At 43.2% G+C, this 22,777-nt stretch overlaps 1 protein-coding gene across 1 annotated transcript; it reads left to right on the top strand.

Moving 5' to 3' along the window:
- Nucleotides 1-2,822: 2,822 nt before the first annotated feature.
- cusr (Copper-only SOD repeat protein) lies at nucleotides 2,823-21,553 on the top strand. Its single transcript, XM_020641352.3, has 10 exons — nucleotides 2,823-3,222; nucleotides 6,852-8,928; nucleotides 9,226-9,325; nucleotides 10,968-11,045; nucleotides 11,727-11,828; nucleotides 14,025-14,157; nucleotides 15,123-15,237; nucleotides 17,140-17,261; nucleotides 20,030-20,110; nucleotides 20,268-21,553. The coding sequence occupies exons 1-10, from the start codon at nucleotides 3,180-3,182 to the stop codon at nucleotides 20,357-20,359; spliced, it is 2,943 nt and encodes a 980-aa protein (XP_020497008.1). The 5' UTR covers nucleotides 2,823-3,179; the 3' UTR covers nucleotides 20,360-21,553.
- Nucleotides 21,554-22,777: the final 1,224 nt, after the last annotated feature.

Genomic DNA, 22,777 nt, shown 5'->3' with positions numbered 1-22,777 from the left:
TTTACGGCGCAAACTTAAGAGTCTCAAGGTGATTCGAACTAAAGCCTGAAGAGAAGCGGGCAAGAAGTAAGACCCTGAAGCTTAAAACTGGAGATCTGAGCTGAGTGTGAACTTCTATCAGCTGGAGGAGAGGAGGGGGGCCGCCCAAGGGTTACTCCCACTCTGACCAGAGGACAAATGTTTAAATTAAATCGAGTTTACTCAGTAAGATTAAGAATAAGAATCTAAACATACTTCACCGTACATTCATTTCGATATTATTTCTATCAGATCCACGTTGATGTAGGTTCACGTCATATATTTAGACAAACATTTCTATCAGATTCATGTTGAGATGAAAATCACACCACCTTGGAACATCCTCAGTTAATCCCAGCCTGTAGGTGAACAAAACCATGTTATACAGTCAGCATTCTTAATAAGACATATTAATAAAGTAGGAAAAGAAGTTGGTGTCTTTACATAACACCTTCTATAGCTAATATCAAAGAGTATGCTTTATAACACGTCTAAATGTATAATTGTGAAGGTTACGTATTCATGGAAATTCTAACACTAGATGGCAATAGCGCGCCACGTCAAATTCCTATTAAAACTATTATAACTCTTATTTGTATTCTAAACATCAGATTTTCAGTTTAAAAAGATGATTACTATACATTCAATGTGACAATTACAAATATCTAGATGAAGAAAGACATAAATGTTCATTTTATGCAGAATTGAAGGCTGTGGTTTAATCAGCTTTCCAGCAGTCCTTAAACAGATGGTAAATTTTTACGACTTTGCAGAGACTGGTTTCGGTCACAGTTCATGTCTTTGGGGTCAATTCGTAGATAGCAGAGTGTTCTGTTTCCGCTAGGTTGTTTACTCCAGGCGTTATAAAAGTTTATAATATCCTGTCTTCCAGAGCCTGTCTGAGAGGGAGATTTAAATCAGTGATCAGTTCCTTTGTTCCTTGGCAAAAAGTAACCAAGATGTTAATCCACATTCCTGAGTCCTACAGAAAGAGAGGTTGTGAAACGTGGCTGCTAATATCAGCTACAGCAGATAAACAAATAAAGAACAACTGTCACCTTCACAGCCGTCTTCATTTTTTCATCACTTAATGCTTGAGTCACATGAGATTAAAGATGACCCCGTGTAAACATATCAAACAGTTCGCTCCTGCATGTTCAATTCTTTACTGCGTCTTTGATCATATAGATTACCTTATATTTTCCACTGCCTGATAATCCTGTCCACGTGGAATGTTGGTATGGGTGGTTTATGTTTATGTTCTAACATACCATCTGCTGGAAGTTTCTTATTATCTTTCAAAATAAAAGCATCCAAAGAAGAAGTAAAGTACCGTTGGCTTAAGACGCAAAATAAATGCATAAAAACAGTTTCAAACATGCAATCAAAATGCAATTAAATAATAATACTGTTAAGACTGATAGGACTTTTATATTGCTCTTTTCTGAGCAATTGTTTTCTGTAGCACAAAATAAGCACGTTTTCATGTTTTCGAAGTTCCTATCGGTTGCTGCATCTGGATATTTCTTAATTTGTTTGTATGTTATGTCTTTCTGTACTTGTGTTTGTTTCTCTACAGAATGCAGTGTGCTAACATCGTAGCCGACATGGACACTGATGGACAGTTCACCACTGCAAAGGCTGCGTTCAGCGGTACTATCAACGGGACGGTTAGCATGGTAAGAAGCAATACCAGTCTTTAGCCCTGTTAGCCCAGTGATACCAGTCCTCCCTGTCACAAGTAATTGTCAAGATGCTAAAGTATGTGTTGATTTTCATCTCCAAGAACAACAACAGAGCACCTAGTCATCTTTCCTTTAAAGGTCAGGTTGCCAAACTTCACCACAGTGCAAAATGTCAAAACAGATTTTAGAGAAGTTAGGGGTAGAATGATTTTTGTGAGACGTGTGTGTGTGTGTGTGTGTGTGTGTGTGTGTGTGTGTGTGTGTGTGTGTGTGTGTGTGTGTGTGTGTGTGTGTGTGTGTGTGTGTGTGTGTGTGTGTGTGTGTGTGTGTGTGTGTGTGTGTGTGTGTGTGTGTGTGTGTGTGTGTGTGTGTGTGTGTGTGTGTGGACGCAGTGACGCGGTTCTCTCAAAATTGGAGCTCCTGCTGCAATCAGTGATCTAAACAAGTCAAGTTGACGACCTGACCCACTTCAGCGCCTCTCCAGTGTGTGTAAAAATGACCACCTCAAAGAGCCCACAATGATGAGCCGTCGGGCTTCTATTCTTAGAGCCAGTTACTATTTTTGCTCCTCTCTTTTTCCCTTAACCCTGTCACAAGGGCAGCTGAGGCATATTCACTGGGGGGGGACATAGACACATGTTTGTGTTTAAGGTGGATCAGTTAGCGTTTAGCGCTCCAGCTTCAACATTCATGCAGACTAACCCTAGTTTGGCTTTTGTCATTAACACGACAACAGCGTTTTGGATGCCTGAAAAAAGAATAAAATTATTATCAAAATAAGGACCAACTTTGCAAGGAATAAAGTTAAACTTCAAGCTTTAAACAAACATTAAGCTGCAAGCGGTCAAAGTAGAACGTAGAGATGTTATGAACACATTAAGCTGCATGTAGGTCATTCAAAGACTTGATTAGAAATGTAATGAGCTGTGCAAAGTTCAAGTTCACCTTTCAAAGCCGACCACCACAGAGGAGTGTAATCTTAGGTAAACACTCTGAGCATTTATCCACAAATCAACACACAGATATATTGTAGTATTGAGTTATCGGCCTCTCTCAGAACACATGAACAATATTATCAACAGGTGCTTTTCTTTGCATTGTGCCGGGCTCTGCCACGTCGGTGAGGAACAGGCCACCTCAACCCTGCAGGGCTGCCAAGTATTCTTCCTCCCTCCCCTGGCTCCATGCACGACACAGTGTCGCCCTGCTGGCCAATCACAGGCTGACACAGACAGTCTGCAGCTGAAAAACAGAAGCACAAGGGAGGCTGCACACTTTTAGAAAAGCAGTCACACATGACATGTTCCTGGAGAACACACTCAGACACTCACACACTCCATCAGTTTGAGCTTCTCATGTGAAGGCTGAGCACACACACATTCAGGGAAGACTTGACCGACTTCAGTGAAGTTTTTTTTTTTGTTTCCTTCATTGTTAACTCCATCTCCTCCTCCTGCTGTGCACACATCTGCCAACATGTGCCTTCCTCTGACAGCGGCGCTGCTGCTGTCTCTGCTCGGTGAGTACTCTACTTTCTTTAGTTTCATGGACCGATGAGGACTTCATGAGTCATTTTGGACTGAGCAGGTTAATGTTTAGGATGCCTCATGTCAGATTTAGTCTCTGAGCTCTCCTGTTGTGTTTAAAAGACAGCTGATTTCTGCACACACTTAGACACACGTGTTTGTTCCACCTTTATCTTACTTAATCATCTTTAATGTCAGGACAGGGACTCTGCAGCAGGCAGACCACATTGTATTGATGAAAGCTTAGCTGAGGTTGCACCCCCCCCTTCTCTCTTTCTCTCTGTGACTCCCACTTTGTCTTAGTAAAGCTTGAAATTATTCTTAACGATATAATTAGAAACATGTGATGTGCGTAAGTACTCTCTTCTGTAATCACAGCAGCTCCTCAGGATGCTGGTTTGACATGTGGAAGAAAAAGAGCTTTCCTATAAAGCGTTCGAGTTTCTGTGTTAGTAGTTCGATGAAACTCTGAGCGGCTGTTTGACGATGCAAAGACGATCAGATAGTTTAAAAACATCTGCTTTTCAGACGAGGATCACTCGGTTTGCATGTCGTTCTTCTTGTTAAACATGGACCTTAAAAAAACATGAAGAATCTGGTGGGCACATCTCTTCTTCTCTTCTGCAAAGAATACCTACAGATCTGTATTAAAATCAAAACGAATACGCCCCTCGACTGCTTTATTCTGAAACTGTGATACAAACGTGTGTCAGAAGTTGATGATTCATCTTCCTTACATGAAGTTTCCAACATGAACACAAATAATTTTAAAACATGGAAACATGTTTCCCATTTCTCTGGAAAAAAAAGCTTAAAATAAGAATTTAGAAACTATTAAATCAAGATTATTTAGTCTAGAATTCTAAGCTCCACTTTGTAAATGATAATTGGACTTGAACTTGTGTAGCGTTTTTCTAGTCTTCTGACGACCTTAACACTGCAGGTCACACCTACACATTCACACACTGATGGTAGAGGCTGCTGAGTAAAGAGTCCATCAGTATTAACTCATTAATACACTTTCACACTCTCAAAGTGTATCATGTCACCCCCCAACAGCAGAATGTGATCATGTCATTAAACTTCTGTCGTCGGGTCAAGCTGAACAAAACAAAAGAAACAGTAATTATAGTTTGTGTGAAATTCTTCTATAAGTCTAACTACAGTCTGATGGTTACATGTGATTGGTCCATGGTTTATGTGTCAGTGTGTCACTGAAGTGTGAGGGCCCGTCACATCTGAAGGTCTGCGCTGACAGTGAACAGTCATTATGTTAAAGTTAGCAGATATACAAATGAAGTTTCTTTAAAGGTAGAGTCAGCAGCTGTCTACTTCAAAATAAAATACAGACTTCTCCTTCAAAATAAAATACAGACTTCTCTTAAAGTGAAGCTGCTCCATTGTCCCTTCTGGCCTCCATACATGTGTGGTGGTGACTGTGTCTGCAGAGACTCTGTCCTCTGACTGGATTTTACTGTTCTGCTTTGTCCTGGTTGACTCGGGACGTTTCTGGGCGGAGCTGGTGTGTTTCCTCCAGCCAATGACAGCGCAGCAGGTGAGTTTAGGAGTGGAAACAATTCAGTGATTGGACGAGATTCAAACCGGTGAATATGACGGACGTGGATGTAGCATCAAAGAAGAGAAAATATAATCAGTGAGGAGAAACACCAAGCGGATAAAGCTTGTTCTAAAACAAGGGTGAACCTTGTGTTGTCTTTTACCTGTGGAGGTGGAGTTGGTCTACTTCCTGTTGGACAGGCAGGTGACAAACACTGGCGGTTAGCTTGTGCTAGTGTGCGTTAGCTTGTAGTTTAGCTACAAGCAGTAAACGTACACACTACGTCCTGCAGGGGACGGAGCTTCTCTGGGCAATGAGCCCAGGAGGAGAGGCCCAGTTTGAATGTTGTGTTTAGAAGCTGAACGAACAATGCTTCTGACTTCTAATTTGACAACCTGGTATGAACCAGTCCGACAAGATGTTTAAATGTTAAATAAATATTGAAACAGGTGTAATTAATGGCTCTCTCCAACAGCACGCTCTTTAACTTGTTCTTCTGTCTTTATCACTTTCTTCTGCGTCATCAGGACACTTATCTCAGAGCTTCTAACTTCCTTATACCCACTATACGTTTTAAAAAGAGGAAGAACTTCAGCCACTTTTTTATGAATGGGTGTAAAGTTCCAAAGTCCACTTTCATTCCTTTGATTTCATGTCATGTCATCAATGAAAATACTTCCATTAAAGCTCCTGTGAGGAATTTTTGGGTCGTGTTGATTTGGTGCCCCCTGTGGCCAAAGCAGGATGCTCAACCTCTAGCTGATCTTCAAAGTCCAAAGTGACACCTACCTCCGAGCAGCGACGACAGGCATATAAAATAAATTCACAGAATTAATCAATCCGTCTACCGCTGTTTGAATTTGTAGGTCACATAGAGGCATCAGTATTGATTTCAGTCTGTTATATCACCAGTTAATAATGACTCACAGGGGGCGCTGGTGGCGCAGTGGTTAGTGCGCGAGCCCCATGTATGGAGGCTATGGTCCTACAAGCAGGCGGCCCAGGCTCTCTCTCCCTGATTTCTGACTATATCCACTGTCCTATCTCTCCATTAAAGGCACAAAAAGCCCCCCAAAAAAACAACTCACAGGAGCTTTAAGTCACATGTGCATGTCATAGACTGTAAATAAACTTTATCGTGGTCTCAGGCCACGTTCACTCAACCACGATTTCTGCCGAAAGGTCGCCTTTTGTTGCATTTCAGCTGCTCGTTTACACCACTGCTGCATTTTGGAAGCCTAAAAAACAGAATGTTGCAACGCTGTTGTATTGAATTAGGTGACTTGAGCACATGCTCATTACACTTCCAGTCAGTAGCCACAAGCAAGTAAGGGGATTACAGCAACAATGGCGGATGCCTGAGTTCAGTTTCTGACATTTCCTTTGAATGTTCTCTCTTTGTAGTTTAGGGTCACGACCCCACTTCATTGTCCGTCCACACAAACGTTTGTGCATTCGCCATTTTCGTATGTTCACACCTCACCGCTCCGTTGAAGGAAGAGTGTGCACGTGCATGTGTTGATTTATTACAAAGTGACAGCGCCAACTAATGGCCTGGCATGATAACTACAATGCTTTTAGTCATTTTTGCGGATCTGTGTGCACGCTGGTAGCTAGCAAAACTTGAGAACCAAACATTGGCGGCGACCATATTGGAAATTCTGTCTCAAAGTTACTTGTATCCGACTTTCTCAGCTTTTCAGATTCTACCATCCCAAAGAATTTACTCTTTTATCACAAAAATATGACATCATTAGTTAACTTTTGATGTTACAAATATTTCCATATTCACAGACGCTGGATTATTTTTGATGACGGAGACAAATTGGATGTAATTTAAGGAAGATGTAGTTTGGGATTATTATTCTTGGGGCGGGAAAATATTCCCAGTAAAATGTTGTTTAAGTCTTGTAGCAGGTTTGAAAGAGCTTTATTGATCCAGTTTCCTTAACCTCCACATTCTTTTTTTAGTTTTCTAACATTGCCCATGTTCATCTAATATTTGTGTTAACATGTATAAGAGTCAAAGTTAGTAGCATAACCTGCTCCTCATTGTCTTTTCAGGTTCCATGTCCTGTGCTCAGTTCATGGCACCTCTGAACATGGGGGGAGTCACAGGGAAGGTGTACTTTAACTCCACCTCAAACATGGCCACCCTCAACGTGTCCGGTGCTGGATCTTGTGGTCCACTTAACCTCTCCCTCAATGTGTTCCCGGTCAAGTTTGGACATTTCGCTCAGCCCTGTTCTGAAGCACATATCGGCCCAAGCGTCCACACCTTTAGCGCAAATCCTGAATCCACCTTAAACGTGTCACAAATTTTTGGACAAAATTCCAACCTGGCAGACTTCACGCTGAGTTTGCAGAAGTGTGATGGCACTACAGTTTGCACGGTCGTGACTCAAAGTCAAGCACCCATGACTCGTCAGGCTCGGTTCACTGAAACCATAGCAGGTAACATTTACATTCGTGTAAACACAGGACAGAATAATCCCAGGGTTCTTGCAGACCTAGTTACAATCGGAGATGTCAATGCGTCACAATCAAACACCACTCTCTACGCATCAACTAGCTCAGCTGCAAACTGTAAGGCTCTTCTTGAAAGCTTAGATACCTCAACTTTGACCAATCTTGGAGTCCTAAAAGTTGGAACCCCTCTGACGTCTTCTAAATCCCGTCTGGACCTGGCGAGCTACACCACCAACAATCGCTTTCTCCTAATTGGCATGAATTCAAGTTTCAAGTGTGCTCAGATTTACAACGTGCCACAGAAGAAGGTGAGCGCTGTTATGAACATGAGAGGGATCAAAGGTCACCTCAGCTTCATTCAGGCTTCCCCGTTTGATGTGACAGAGGTGAGGTTGAACCTGACTAATTTAGGGAGCAGGGTTGGCCCTTACCATGTGCACCAGTTTCCTGTCCCCTCTGTACGGGCCATGCAATCGTCCATGTGTTCAAATGATAACGTGGGTGGCCACTTGAATCCATTTGGTTTGAACACGAACGACGCATCGTACCCAAATGGGTCTGGTTCGACGCACGAAATGTACGAGCTTGGCGACCTCAGCAACAAGCACATGTCCCTTGCAGGTAAAAACGAAGTGGACATTTCGTTCCAAGACTTCCACCTGCCTCTGTTTGGACGGAACAGCATTGTTGGCCGCTCAGTTGTCATTCACCAATTGGATGGTGCCAGATATGTTTGTGCCAGTATCAGTTACCCTGGTGAAGTAGTTGTATCCAGAGCCAGATTTCAGAGCCCTGTGGTCGGTGAGGTCTGGTTCACCCAACTGAAGGACAACCCTCTGTCTGATGTCTCCATCTTCATGGATTTATCAAACGGAGATACCTCAATGACACCAACCCAAAACCACAACTGGCACGTTCACACCTACCCCATCAGCTCAGAAAATGATAATGATGTAAACCGCTGCAGCACAGCAGGAGGGCACTGGAACCCTTTTGGTGTCAACACAACAGACAGCAGCTACGCCCTCCACTGTGCCCCGTCCAGACCTTTATCCTGCGAGGTGGGAGATCTCTCCAGCAAACATAGCCCTATCAATCTCGGCAACAGCCCAGGCGCAGTGGGAGCAAAAAACTTCTTCACTGACACCACTTCCTGGTTGCCAAATATGGGCATTATTGGTCGTTCTGTAGTCATTCATCAGGCAAACAGAGGAGGGCCAAGGATAGCTTGTGCCAACACCACGATGGTGCGCGTCCCCAAGGCTAGCCTGGGTCGTTGGTTTGGCTCCGGGATGACGAGCGGCCAGATACAGTTCTCTCAGGCTGTCCCACAAGGTCCAACAACAATCAACGTGTCCCTGATGAATCTGAACTCCTTAGCTGGGGGTTACCACGTGCATATACTGCCCCTCATAGCTGGCAGCAAAGAGCCCTGCTCCAACAACAACATCCTGGGTCACTTCAACCCCCTGGGTGTGAACATATCAAACAGCCCCTCACCTGGAACTGGCACGGTGGACCAGTATGAGATTGGGGACATCAGTGGGAAGTTTGGGTTGCTGCATGACCTCAATGAGCTTCAGGCTGTTTACATGGACCAAAACATGCCGTTGACTAGAGAATTCAGCATCGTGGGAAGGTCGGTGGTGGTTCACTACACCAACGGATCAAGGTGAGACCCTGTGCCTTTATGAATATTACAGAAAAAAAAATGAAAGAGGGTGAAATTGAAATAGAGAAGAAGATATGTAGAAATATTTCACGCATAATAAAAGTTGACCACAGGTTCCTGTGGTAGAAGAAGAAATGGTTTGAATGGACTTCTCCTTTACTATGAATACTTTGTTTTCTGTAGCACAAAATAAGCACGTTTTCATGTTTTCGAAGTTCCTATCGTTTGCTGCATCTGGATATTTCTTAATTTGTTTGTATGTTATGTCTTTCTGTACTTGTGTTTGTTTCTCTACAGAATGCAGTGTGCTAACATCGTAGCCGACATGGACACTGATGGACAGTTCACCACTGCAAAGGCTACGTTCAGCGGTACTATCAACGGGACGGTTAGCATGGTAAGACGCAACACCAGTCTTTAGCCCTGCTAGCCCAGTGATACCAGCCCTCCCTGTCACAAGTAATTGTCAAGATGCTAAAGTATGTGTTGATTTTCATCTCCAAGAACAACAACAGAGCACCTAGTCATCTTTCCTCTTCAAGGTCAGGTTGCCAAACTTCACCACAGTGCAAAATGTCAAAACAGATTTTAGAGAAGTTAGGGGTAGAATGATTTGTGTGTGTGTGTGTGTGTGTGTGTGTGTGTGTGTGTGTGTGTGTGTGTGTGTGTGTGTGTGTGTGTGTGTGTGTGTGTGTGTGTGTGTGTGTGTGTGTGTGTGTGTGTGTGTGTGTGTGTGTGTGTGTGTGTGTGTGTGTGTGTGTGTGTGTGTGTGTGTGTGTGTGTGTGTGTGTGTGTGGACCTGAGTAGAAACAGGCAGAGATACACTGTCCTTAGCATCGTAAAGGGCTCGTTCATTTCAAATATCATCCTCAATATTTAGGAGTAAAGCATGGCCTTGTCCTGCAGCTCAGTGCTGACAACAATATTTAAGAACACATTTCATGACCGCAGCAAAACATAAGACTCAGAATACGGCCATGGTCATTCAGGACATGTTTGAGATTTTCTTCTTAGCTAACCTGTTAGCAGCTAAACTGCCACAAAAACATGACAGAGTGTTTTTCCCGCACGGCATACACAGTGAATTCATTATTTCTGTGCTGGGTTGCAACACGCGGCAGCAGATCATTAGCTTAGCTTAACATTGTTTGTCTGCTTTGGCTAGCGGAGCCTACATGCTGCCTGAACTAGAAGCTCACTGAACGAACAGCTGTCTCTGTCAGCTGCCCTCCAGAGACCTCATGCTGTGCTGTGTGCTGCATCTATGGATGAGAGCTGCAGAGCGGCTATATTATCAAGGACAGAGGGATAGTGTGTGTGTGTGGGGGGGGGGGAATGTGTTCCCTTAACTTAAATGTGCTGATTCAGAGTCACAGAGGGTGTGAAAGAAGGCCTAAAATGAACTAAGTATGAGTAGTATCCACACATCCTGGCTGAGCTAGGGTCGGCCTTAAGTGTGAAGTGTGCACACATACACATTAATAAATAACTTTTATTCTCCCTGTCAATCTCCATATCTACTTTATCTACCTAAATGAAAGTCAAAAATAGATGTTTTATACCTGTTTATGATTTAATGTAACAGCTAGGACTAAATAACGTAAAACCTGACTTATAGGACGCACATTTAATACCTGTTCTTTCATCTAGGAAGTCGGCTTCATCCTTTATAGCAAGGAGAGCAAACTCCACGAAGAGAAACCAGACGACCGCAGGACGACAGTTTAAACCTTTTTTTCTCTCTGAGAGACCCCAAAGTCCCCCAGAGTCTTATATTCTGGACTTTACGGTTGTTGATTTAAGCATGAGTCCGATTTGGGACAATGCAAATAGCCAATCATATTTTAGGATTACGGGGTGGCCAATCATTATTCTAGGGTGTCCCTGGCCCCCCCCTGGCTCCGCCCCTGCTGGCTAATGTCTGCCATTTGGCAATGTATGCACCGAGTTCTGGTTGAGCCACTATATGAGAGTGCACAAAGAGTTCTTTCTATCGTGGTTTTCTGCTGCTATTGGACTTTCCTTTTCTCTTTTCTCAGCGCCAGCAGATGTTTCCTGACGGGAGTAGCGGTGATGTGATGATGGTAGTGGATCTTCATCGATCAAGAAGACAAAATGTAGGTACAGACTCAGTTACTGTTTGCTCAAATGCGACCTTGATACGTCCTGTAGGAAAGAGGAAAGGAAGTAAAAATAAGATATCAACGATCAGCTTTGACATAAAGTGGCAACCTCCGGGGTTGAAAATAAAGGCGATACAGAAGTGCAATAAACTGCAGTACCTCGAGTGTCCACTTGAGTCCACCACTCTGTGTGTGGAACAAAGAGGCTAAGAGACTGGAAGTAGACGCCTCATACAGGAAACCTGAAACACCTGAGCGGCACTTGAGAATAAGGACAAAGACAATAGATTGGAAAGTGACCGAGAAACTTGAGAGTGTTCACATTCCGCGCCAGGTGAAGAAAACCGCAGAGATTAGATTTATATGTCACTAAATCACAGGGAAACATTTGGTGAACACATACATATCCGAGGGGAGCGTGCCTGAGGAGGTTATATAATAACAACAAAAGAAACAGCTCAAGTGTCTCTCTGCAGATTTGTTGTAAAATCCAAAGTTATGAACAAGATATTTTCATTGATCGGAGGTCAAAGTGGATGATTTACTCTCCTGAATGTTATCTGTTGTCCTTTAAATTCAGCCATTTCTCTCTGTTACTGAGACTCAATTAAAACGTATAGATAGTCAGCCGTCATGCTCTCTCACTCTGACTCTTGTTTTCTTTTCTTCTTCCAGCAATCGTCTGTCTTCATGGCTATCAAAAGCAACCGTGTGGGCGCCAACAATGCGTGCGACAGCGTGGGAGGCGTATTCAATCCCTTCAACATGTCATCCATGGTGAGAGAGGAGAACTTCATTTTGAACCTTTTTACTTTTTGGAAGGCGAAGTGTTGTAGTGCTCAAGGCCGGACTCAAGACCACTTTTTGAAGGTCTCGGCCTCAGACTGGGCAGAGTCCAGATTTTGATTTTAAATGAAGACCACCACTGATTGTCCACGTAATTTCTGTGATTAGAAGGAAAACGCCTCTTTCTAAAAGAACAAATCACTTCAATTCGTTCATAACTTCATTTTTATCCCACGGTTACGCCCGCAACCTTCCCGGTGTTACGGTCTAAGTGAGTGACACGCCCCCTGCACACAAGACTAGATCTCACCCTGCCTTGGTCTTGGTCTTGGTCTCGTTCTCGGTATTGTCTCGGTCTCGCCCTGCCATGGTCTTGGTCCTGGTCTTGATCTTGGTCTCGGTCTTGGTCTCAATCCCTAAATGTCCCTTACTAATCTTAGACCCATAGCCCTGACTTCACACATTATGAAATGTTTTGAAAGGGTTGTCTTGGGTCACCTGACTAGACAGGTTTCAGTATTTCAAGTCCCCTTGCAGTTTGCTTACAGGAAAGGTGTGGGAGTTGATGATGCATTACTTTAAATGCTGCACAGCATCTACAGTCACCTGGAAAAAACAGCTAGCTCAGTTAGGATTATGTTCTTTGATTTTTCGAGTGCTTTTAACACCATTCAACCACATGTTTTAGCAAACAAATTAATCGATTTTAAATTACACAACACAACTATTTCTTGGGTCTTAGATTACCATTTGTCTCGACCTCAGTTTGTCATGCTTAAAAATAAAAATTCAGACATTATCCTCACTAACACAGGAGCTCCACAGGGCACCGTGTTATCTCCGTTTTTATTCACACTCTACACTGCTGACTATAGGCATGGTCAGGCGTCCTGTCATGTCCAAAAGTTTTCGGACGATACTGCACTTGTGGGTCTACTTACCCAAGGCAATGACACTGCCTATAAAAAAGAGATTGACTCTTTTGTCAGCTGGTGTGATGCAAACTTCTAAAAACTGAATGTTGGAAAAACAAAGGAACTTATGATACATTTTAGAAGAAAAAAGGACGAGGGCTCCCCAGTGATCATTAAGGGTCAGCAGATCGAGATTGTCCAGTTTTATAAATCCCTTGGTGTCTTCCTGGACAGTAGATTAAACTGGAAATAGAACACTGATGCTGTTTTCAAGAAGGCACAGTCAAGACTCTTCTTCTCAAGGAAGCTGAGATCCTTTGAAATTAGCAAGAATCTTCTTTATGTTTTTTTTTTTTTTTTTTTTTATCAGGGAATCTTGGCTAGTGTCCTCTTTTATGCTGTGCTATGTTGGGGTGGCAGCATCTGTGTGGATGATAAAAACAGGATCAATAAGATGATTAAGGTGATTTGCATTACCCCAGACTCACTTGAAATCATTGTAAGAGAATGAGGACCAAACTTAAAACTGTTTTGATCTTTGAAGGCAATCCTCAACACAGTGTTTTTAAAGGACTCCAAAGCTCCTTCAGTGAGCGATTAGTGATGCCACAATGTTCCACTACACGGCTCAGGAGGTCCTTTGTTCCTGCAGCAGTCCAATATTTTAATGAACATTTTTAGTTGTGTTTCTGACTCATGGCTGTACATGATTATTCAAATGGTTTCAGTGGTGTTTGTTACTTATTTACTTGAATCATGAAATGAAACATGAATTGACCAGGTGACAAATGAGTTTCCCCGCCGAGGATCAATAAAGTTTTCTAATCTAATCTAATCTAATCTACCTAGTTACTGAATGTTTCCACGCGTACACCCAGCAGGAGCTTTTCTTGGGCCTCTCCTTTTTTTTTTTCTCGCTCCCGGGTTCCTGAAGAACGTCTTAGTTGGTGAGAGCAGGGACGTTAAATGAACGAGCCATTTTTAAAACATGCATGCAGTGATATTAAACAGTCACGAGGGTGGTTTATTATGCACACTGATTCATGATTCAGACGCCAAAGAAGGAAATAAGGTGTTTTGAGTTAAACTTTCTACTTCAATCTGCTTGAACACGACGTCCCACTGCACGAAGATAAAAACAGACTTTAAACCGAGCGGGTCATTAAATATAATAAATGCCCTCTTGATACTTTCTGCTTTACTAAGTGTAACCTAGGTAACATCACATGCACTCCTAACTGCATTCAATGTTCCTCTTTTGATGATTCATCAGAGCTCCAGCTGTTCTGCAGAAACTCCTCTGAACTGTGCGGTGGGAGAAGTGTCTGCACGCCACGGCAACATCAGTCTGACCATGAGGCAGGTCCTCACCGACAGCGTCATCATGCTCACCGGAGACAACTCAGGTACCGCTCAGAGTGTTCCACCAAGACAAGTGAATGTGTGTCAGTTTAACCCCTTCACCGTGGACTTAGCGGCATTGCTCCGCTGATCTGTCTTCAGTGTCTCACTTTGAATCTTTGGTGTGGAAAATTTAAAGAAGGTTGTTTCTGCAGCATGCTGTCAACCTCCTTGTCTGACTCTGACCCCCGTGCAGGGCTGACGTGCATATAAAATAACTTATCAGGAGTTAACTATCCTCTCTCTGATTGGTTGGTTTGTTTTGCTCATTAAGAGGCATCACTATCTATTCCAGTCTTCCTGCTAAAAACTCCTCACAAGAGCTTTTAATATTCCTTTTTTAAAACTGTAAACACCTGAATGAACGACTTAAAGAGGACATATTATCCCCCTCCTCCATCTTTTCAAACAGTCCCCTGTGGTCTAAATGAAACATCTGTGCTGTGCTTTGGTCAGAATATAACATGAATCAAGCACCAGAGGAGGTTTGTGACCCTGTATAAACCAGCTCTCTCAGAATGCTCCATTTTGGTGTGTGTGTCTCTTTAAATGTAATGAGCCCCCCTGAGCTTTCCCGGAAGACATCACTCCTCTGTAGTGAGAATAAAAATGGCCGACCTGTGAAAAAGTTTTGTTCTAGGCTGGGGGTGGAGTCCATGGGTGGAGATACCAGGGGAGGGGAGGGGAGGGGATTTTTTTTTACCAGAATCCCACTGTGACATCACAAGGAGAGCACATTTGAAACAGAGCATTTTTCTCTGTGTTGTAAGACTTATGCAGACCACAAACAAAGGACTGGATGGGTTTATTTCACATTTTGTGGGTCAGTAGACACTCAGGTTACCCAAATATATGTTCAAGAACACTGTAGAAGTGGATTTTCAATAATATGTCCCCTTTAAGGTCATGTGATGTTTGCAGGAATACGTGAACAGCCCAGATGCAGTAAAGGTTTTGTCTGTGTTCGTAGTGGTCCACACATCTCTGGTGCTGAAGGAGGGAAACAGCATCATTGCATGTGCAGACATCCTCCCAGAATCCCCCTCAGCCATGCAGACTTTCCCCACCGTGGCCAACTTCAGCAGGTGAGTGCAGCTAAAGTCTCTCATCAGGTATTTATCTTACATCATCCTGCACAAGCTCAACATTTGCACCTAAACACCGCCTGAAAGATCAAAGTACAGATTGTATTTGGGCGTTGTTCCTGTAAACACTGTCTGACCTTTAGAGTTCTAAGTTTGGGTGTTTTTTCAGTTTGAGTCAGACTGATTCAGTATGTGGGTGGAGCTCTCTCTCTCTCTCTCTCTCTCGCTCGCTCTCTCTCTCTCTCTCTCTCTCTCTCTCTCTTTTGGCAGAACTTGGTCTCACTTTGAGCCTGAAAGTCTGGCCTGGAACATGCCAGGATGATCTCACTAGAGCTGATTGATAACCAGTCTTCATATTTGTGGTATCACTGAGAGTCAGCGCATCATTCTGATACCATACTGTACTGTACTACTCCCTGAAAAAACAACTGGATCACAGTTAATTATCATGTGGTGATAACAAACAGCAGTGCTAGACGGACAAGTCACATGAGGCAGAGCTTGCAAAATCCCAGAAATCAGTGATTTCTCTCTCTCTCTCTCTCTCAAGAGAGAGAGAGGGAGAAAGAGAGGAGAGAGGGAGAGAGAAAGAGACAGAGAGAGAGGTTTCACTCTGACCCTCATTATTAAACCTGTCAATCATAATTTTTTAAGATAAATTAATCCTCATAAAACATCTGAAGCGTTGAGGAAGCAGAAGAAGGCATGACCTCGTTAGCTGGCCTTCCCAGAAAAAACATGTGAAACACCCAGCGCAGTGTTTAGATAACATAATGGTTTCCTCTTGGCACCTCGTGCAGATCAGATGGAGGTACAATAAAAATATTGTGTGGTGCAATCTGTTCATGCCGTGATGTCTCATAGATTCTGAAACGATCCAGAGAGAAGAAGTGATGTTATCTGAACTCTGCACACATTTATTATCAGGAGCCTGTGACCTCGAGTCACAGCAGAGAGAGTTATCTGATGACCTGATTCATGGGAACATTTTCAGATTGATATTTGATCAAGGAGGCGGATCGTCGCGTGGGTTTGAAATGGCGTTGAAGCTAATTCAGGATTTCTGTTACGGCCTCGTTAAAGGGGGTCTTCTCTGATCCATCTTTAAAGACAAACATATCAACATATCACCTCAGCTGAGGTTATTGGCCTGATCCCCGGACGTGGTTTCTAATGTTGTAGTACTCCAAATCGATCTCAAGACAACGTTTTGGTCATCTAGGAATCCAAAGCATTTTTACTCGGTCTTGTCTCGGTCTCAGACTGGGCGGACTCTGGATTTTAAGTCAAGACCACCACTGATCGTCATTACTGAGATTAGAGGGAAAACGCCTCTTTCTAAAAGAACTAATAATGGTCTTGGTCTTGGTCTTGACTTGGTCTCAGAGCTCTCTGGTTTTGGTCTTGACTTGGTCTCAATCCCTGAATGTCTTGGTCTTGTCTGGGTCTCGGAGCTCTCTGGTCTCGGGTTTGTCTTGGTCTCAGTTAGTCTGGTCTTGACTTCACGCATGGCAAACCCATTGGCATTGTTTACAGACGGCCAAATTCAACCCACAATGCACTGCTGTTTGGTCATTTCCCTTGTTTGGTTTGGATTGTATTCTCACCTTCGGGGAACCGAACTCTGGTACACTTGGAAGGGAATCGAGACCCCCGTTTTCAAGCGGACCAGGGTTCAGTTTTTAGTCCGCACCAGAGTTTCTTTGAGTGTTCACACCGCCCCAAACTAAACAAACTATCAGGTCAAAGGTCACCAGAGTTCGTTTCAAACGGCTCAGGTGTGAATGCACCTTAAGTTGACTTGACACCAAAGTTCACATCTTGGATTTTACGTCCCAGTATCACCAGTGAACATTTAGAAACCACAAAGTTGATGTTTCTGTCTTCTTTTTCTTTGCCCAGATATGACTTCCGTAGTCGGGTTGCAGCTGTGCTGGAGGTGAACAGGTCGAGAATCACCCTCCTACCGGACTCTCCCCGCACTAACGGCTCAGACTGCCAGACCGTGGACTTCCTGGTATCAGGTAAGATGTGAGGCAAACCTCAATCTGTTTTTTTCAAATGTTTTTTTAGCCTCATTTCCTGAGAAGTCGGGACATTGTAAATGGGGAAGTCTCAGGGATTGAAAATCTCTGCACACCTGAATGTGTGACGGGTGTGTCCTGCACGCTGAAAGCGTGCTGGAGCCTTTCTTGTTTTCTTCAGGAACATTTCTTATCCATTGAATCTGATGCAAGCAACCGTTTGAAAACAAGTCGGGATAGGAAGACATTTACCGCTCTGATGCACAGTTTTAGTTCTTTCACACATGCACACACTCCTGAAGTGTTCTCACGCTGAGCGTCATGTGTGAACACAAACAGCTGAATGTTTCTCTCTCCACCCGGAGTTTCTCCTCCAGCCTCTTCGTATTTATTCTGCAGAAAGTCAGAGTGAGCTGATGTGAGAACGCAGCAGGATATAATCAGCAGAAAATTGACTAAAGACCCTGACACATCTAGACCCGACAGCCATACTCATCACTCTCACCCCTGAAACGTTGCCATGTTCAATAATTAGCACTAGTCTCAAACTGTGCAGCTGCACGATGTGCTGCAAACGCCCGGGCATGCAAACATCTACCTGGCCCACTGGGAAACACCCAACACCTTACAAACATCCACAGAGGACATCCTGGACTCCTGGGCCTTCTATATGGGGTTTCAATGTTTCCAAAATCATCACTTCCTTTTTTTTGTTTACATTTTACACGACGCCCAAACTTTTTAAAGGCTTTATATGCGATTTTTTGATCCAGCAGATGTTGCCCTTGAGCACCAGCATGAAACCAAAACAACTCGCAGTGCATTTTTGTGTTAGCATGCTAATGGTAGCGATCTTTATTATGCTCGTATCTTCACACTGCATGTCAATTTACCTGACATGAGCGTGATCTAGAAACACAGTTAAGCAGTGAGTACAGTATGTTATTCTTCTTTTCTCTAGTCCCTCAATTAAACAACTTTTATACGTGAGGCGATGTCAACAACCTGACGATAGGACTCGGAAAGCATCACAGACAGTGGGACTCGGGTGTTACACCCATTGTAGACAGTCATGACTCTCAGAGTTATTTTCGATGTGCTGCAAACGCCCGGGCATGCAAACATCTACCTGGCCCACTGGGAAACACCCAACACCTTACAAACATCCACAGAGGACATCCTGGACTCCTGGGCCTTCTATATGGGGTTTCAATGTTTCCAAAATCATCACTTCCTTTTTTTTGTTTACATTTTACACGACGCCCAAACTTTTTAAAGGCTTTATATGCGATTTTTTGATCCAGCAGATGTTGCCCTTGAGCACCAGCATGAAACCAAAACAACTCGCAGTGCATTTTTGTGTTAGCATGCTAATGGTAGCGATCTTTATTATGCTCGTATCTTCACACTGCATGTCAATTTACCTGACATGAGCGTGATCTAGAAACACAGTTAAGCAGTGAGTACAGTATGTTATTCTTCTTTTCTCTAGTCCCTCAATTAAACAACTTTTATACGTGAGGCGATGTCAACAACCTGACGATAGGACTCGGAAAGCATCACAGACAGTGGGACTCGGGTGTTACACCCATTGTAGACAGTCATGACTCTCAGAGTTATTTTCAGAGGGTATACTTGATTTCTATTACATTTAAGTGTGAAAAATCAGATATTAAGCCTTTAAAGACTTTGGTTTTATGATGATGAAACATTGAGAGAGGGGAAACTCCTGTTATGTCTAAACCTGCTTGACCACAAACTTCTGATTTGATCAAATCTCTCGTATCTAAATCTCTCTGAACACCTGAGCTACTTCAGATCCAAGCTGTGTGCCCGGGTCGTGTTCGTTAGGACAAAGAACGATTATGGCCGTTGAACATCTTTAGAAAAGCTGAAATTCACTCAGTAACCCGACGCTGGAGTCTCATTTTCTGTCTCGGGGGGGAACAGAGGAGTACCTGTGCCGAGGTGGGTTCACACAGTAAAGCATAGGGCGGCCATTTATGTGCTCTAAAGTCTCCCACACGGTGCAGAGTTTACCATCGCCATTGTTCCTGGGAACAAGCAGCGTGATTATCTGTGTTATGGTGACGGGATGAGATGAAAACAGGAAGCAGCTGAGCGCGATGGTCCACTTCACGGGGACCCTCCTCAGTCCCTCCTCAGACCAGTGTTCAAAAAAGGCTCAAAATTGAAGCATTTTTATCTTTCACTAAAGTTCACTGTTCAGAGCGCCGTTTCAAGCCGTGATATTTACGCCCCTGAGACGTGTCTCCAGGAGAGACGGGATCAGCTGAGCCAGCGCTGTGTGTATGTGTGCATGTCTGACTGTGTGTGTATGTGGAGCTCCCGCTGTGCCGTGCTTCCACAACGCCAGAACGCAATGTGACCTCACAGACTGGGACGCCGATATCACGCCATCGAGTTAATATGAACGAACATACAAAGACGTGATGACGGACCCATTTAGGGAGGGTTCCAACTGTCATTGCAAGTTTTGCACACTTTGAGCCACTTCTGTACTGTGCAAATTTTTAGCCCTAAGGGGGGGGGGGCTTTGCTGACCTGGGGCCACCAGAGGGTGGCGGCCTCACCTGGTGAGAAGTGGTACCTCATAGACCTCATACTGTTTTAAAAAACATTTGCAGCAGTTGTGGTTTGATAATGCTTTTCACTAAGCTACAGGAAGCTTTATTAACATGATATCACTGATCCTGTCCATTAAAGTCTCATGTGTGATTAAATATTTCAACATCTGTCTCTTTAAGGGAACGTCAGCGCAACTCTTCTGAACTCCGTCAAAAGTTCGGAGAGGATGGGCGTATACATGGAGTCCGACAGGTGTACACGTAAGTGGGCGTCACACTGCATTCATGTTCTTCACCTGACTCACTGTGCACGATGTGAAGGTGTCACTGTTTATGTAAGTGAGGGCAGAATTTTGTGGCAGACTGTCAGTCCTTTCCAGAGTAACCTGAGTGTGACTCTCTGATTTGCTGCCCTCAGGGAGCGCTAGTCTGCTGCTGCTGCCAGGAGCTTTGCTGCTGTACTTGATGTGTGCTGCCGCCTGCCTGCTGCCGTCCTCCCTGCTGTTATAGCTCAACAATCAGCCACACCCCGCATCATCGGGGGGGGGGGCACATGGACCCTCATGTGGTCAGGGGCGTGTCCACACTTCTATTTTTTTTTTTTACTGGGGTGGCCCAGCTGGGGCAGGGGTAGCATGAAATACCATTTATTAAAGCGTTCTATCTCCATCCATCATATCTACTATAACCAGGAGTGGAAGAAGGCGGTGCGGTCCCGTACGGCGTCCATACGGGACCGCTTAAAGACGAGCAGCTTCCTGTCAAACCAACATTCAAAACCCGTCCCGGTCACACTTTTAAACACATCCAGCTAACGTTGTGTCTCGTTTCTAACGTTTGTCTTCTGATTAATCGCCTCTAAGTTGTTCCGAGTTTCTTCTGAAGCGTCCGTGCTGGACGGCGCCCCACGCCGCCTTTCATTCCTGCTCATTAACGTGAGCTCGAGCTTCCTCACTGATACAGATGGAGCCCCCTTAAAGGAGATTTAACCCTGATCCCTTAAAGCGACAGTACAGCAGCTTAAAGTAGCAGCTCACGCTTCATTATGCAGCAATCTTTGACATCCAGTGTGTCCACAGCAGTGATAAACATGTCATGTCTGTCATGGCTGCTTTGTCAAGACACGCCCCTTTACAACTCTAAAATGAAGGATTTCTCTGGCTTTGATACCTTTTCAACAAAAATGTAAAACATAGGTTTAATTTATTTTTAAATAATTTAGGTATTTGAGTGTAAAAATGTTTGTTTACCACATTTTAATGCAAAGAAAGCGACCAGCAGCCTGTTACATCACAGCCCAAACAGCTGATCAACAACGCAAACAGCCAATCACAGTCCACGGGGGGCAATACCGCCCTCGACCACCCCTGCAGACACGCCCCTGACTGTTGTAAAAATACTTATGTATATTTATGAAATGAAGCCAATTGATTGATATCAAACAAATCAGGACTCTGTTTCTTTGTCAGCCAATCAAAATCCTGCAACATTATTATTTTTTTTGATAGTCCTTTTAGGTAACGTGCTCATCGTTAGCTGCTCAGTGGTCGTTACTGTGTCGTTAATCTGCTGGTCATTTTGGTCGTTAACTAGCTGAACTAAAGTTGTACATCTTCTTCTCGTGTTTTTCTCTATTTATGCACGCCAATCAAACGTTGTGTACATATCTGGAAAAATTGTGAATAAAGAACGATCATGTTTGTACGCTGTGGGCCACTTCTCTCTTCTTCTTTTTTTGCCCAGATCAACTCATCAATAAAATGTGTGGGCGGTGTCTACAGGTCTTTACCTGGATGGGGACAAATCACAAAAACACCTGAAACTGAACGAGCTGCTCTCATTGGATTCTTTTAGGAGGATGTTCAACGACACATCTGGCTGCAGATGTTTTGCCTGATGTGTTTAATGTTTTATTTTGAAAATGAATTTCACTCCACATATGCCTGGCTGTGTCTCTGTACAGTTTAAGAGGATTTCACTGAATAGTTTTTCAGACAATTAAAGGGACAATCCGTGCAAATTGCATCGCACGCTTTGATTATGTAGTCATGCTTTATATTTTATTTTGAAAAATTATCTAATAGGTGACAAGAAACTTTCAATGGATTCATATTCCACTTGTCCTTGGTTCATTCCATGCCAAGTTTCATGTAACTTTACTGATTATTTTCTCAGGAAATTAAAGGGAACATCTGCACAAATTGCTCCGCTTTGATAATGTAGTCATGTTTAATCTTTTATTTTGAAAAATCTGTGATAGGTGACAAAGATTTTTAATGGGTTGTTATATCACATGTCCCTAGCTGTGTCTCTGTACAGTTTAAGACGATTTTACTGTTTACATTTTTAGAAAATTAAAGGGACAATCCGTGCAATATTGCATTGGAATGTTTTGATAATGTAGTCTGTTTTATTTATTTTTTTAAACTATCTGTAAGGTTACGAGAAAATGTCAATGGATACTTATTCTACATGTCACTGGTTCAATCCATGCTTATTTCCATGTTAATATATACTATTACAGAAAGTCAGAAAGGGAACATCTGCACAAATTGCATCGGATGTTTTTGTTAATGTAGTCATATTTAATGTTTTATTTTGAAATTCTTCGGAGAGGTGGCCAGAAACGTTCAATGGATTCTCATGTCCCGACTCAGTCCATGACTATTTTCATATAAATTTACCGAATACCTTTTCAGAACATCAAAGGGAAATTGCATCGGACGTTTTGATAATGTAGTCAAAAAAAATTCTAATAGGAGCATTTCAATTCAACATTTAAAAATAAATGTTAAGTGTGCCAAAACAAAACGCTGAATGACCAAAAAAAAGGGTTGGGGGGGGTTAGAAAAGGTCTGATGTGGTGACGTAATGACCTTTTAGTGATATTTTAGTACCTTTCATGGTGCCAGCATCTTTATATCATCA

This window comes from Labrus bergylta, chromosome 1 (assembly GCF_963930695.1).
Source record: "Labrus bergylta chromosome 1, fLabBer1.1, whole genome shotgun sequence".
Taxonomy (NCBI): Eukaryota; Metazoa; Chordata; class Actinopteri; order Labriformes; family Labridae; genus Labrus; species Labrus bergylta.
The sequence above is the reverse complement of the archived record's forward strand: the minus strand, read 5'-3'. Positions and strand labels throughout refer to the sequence as shown.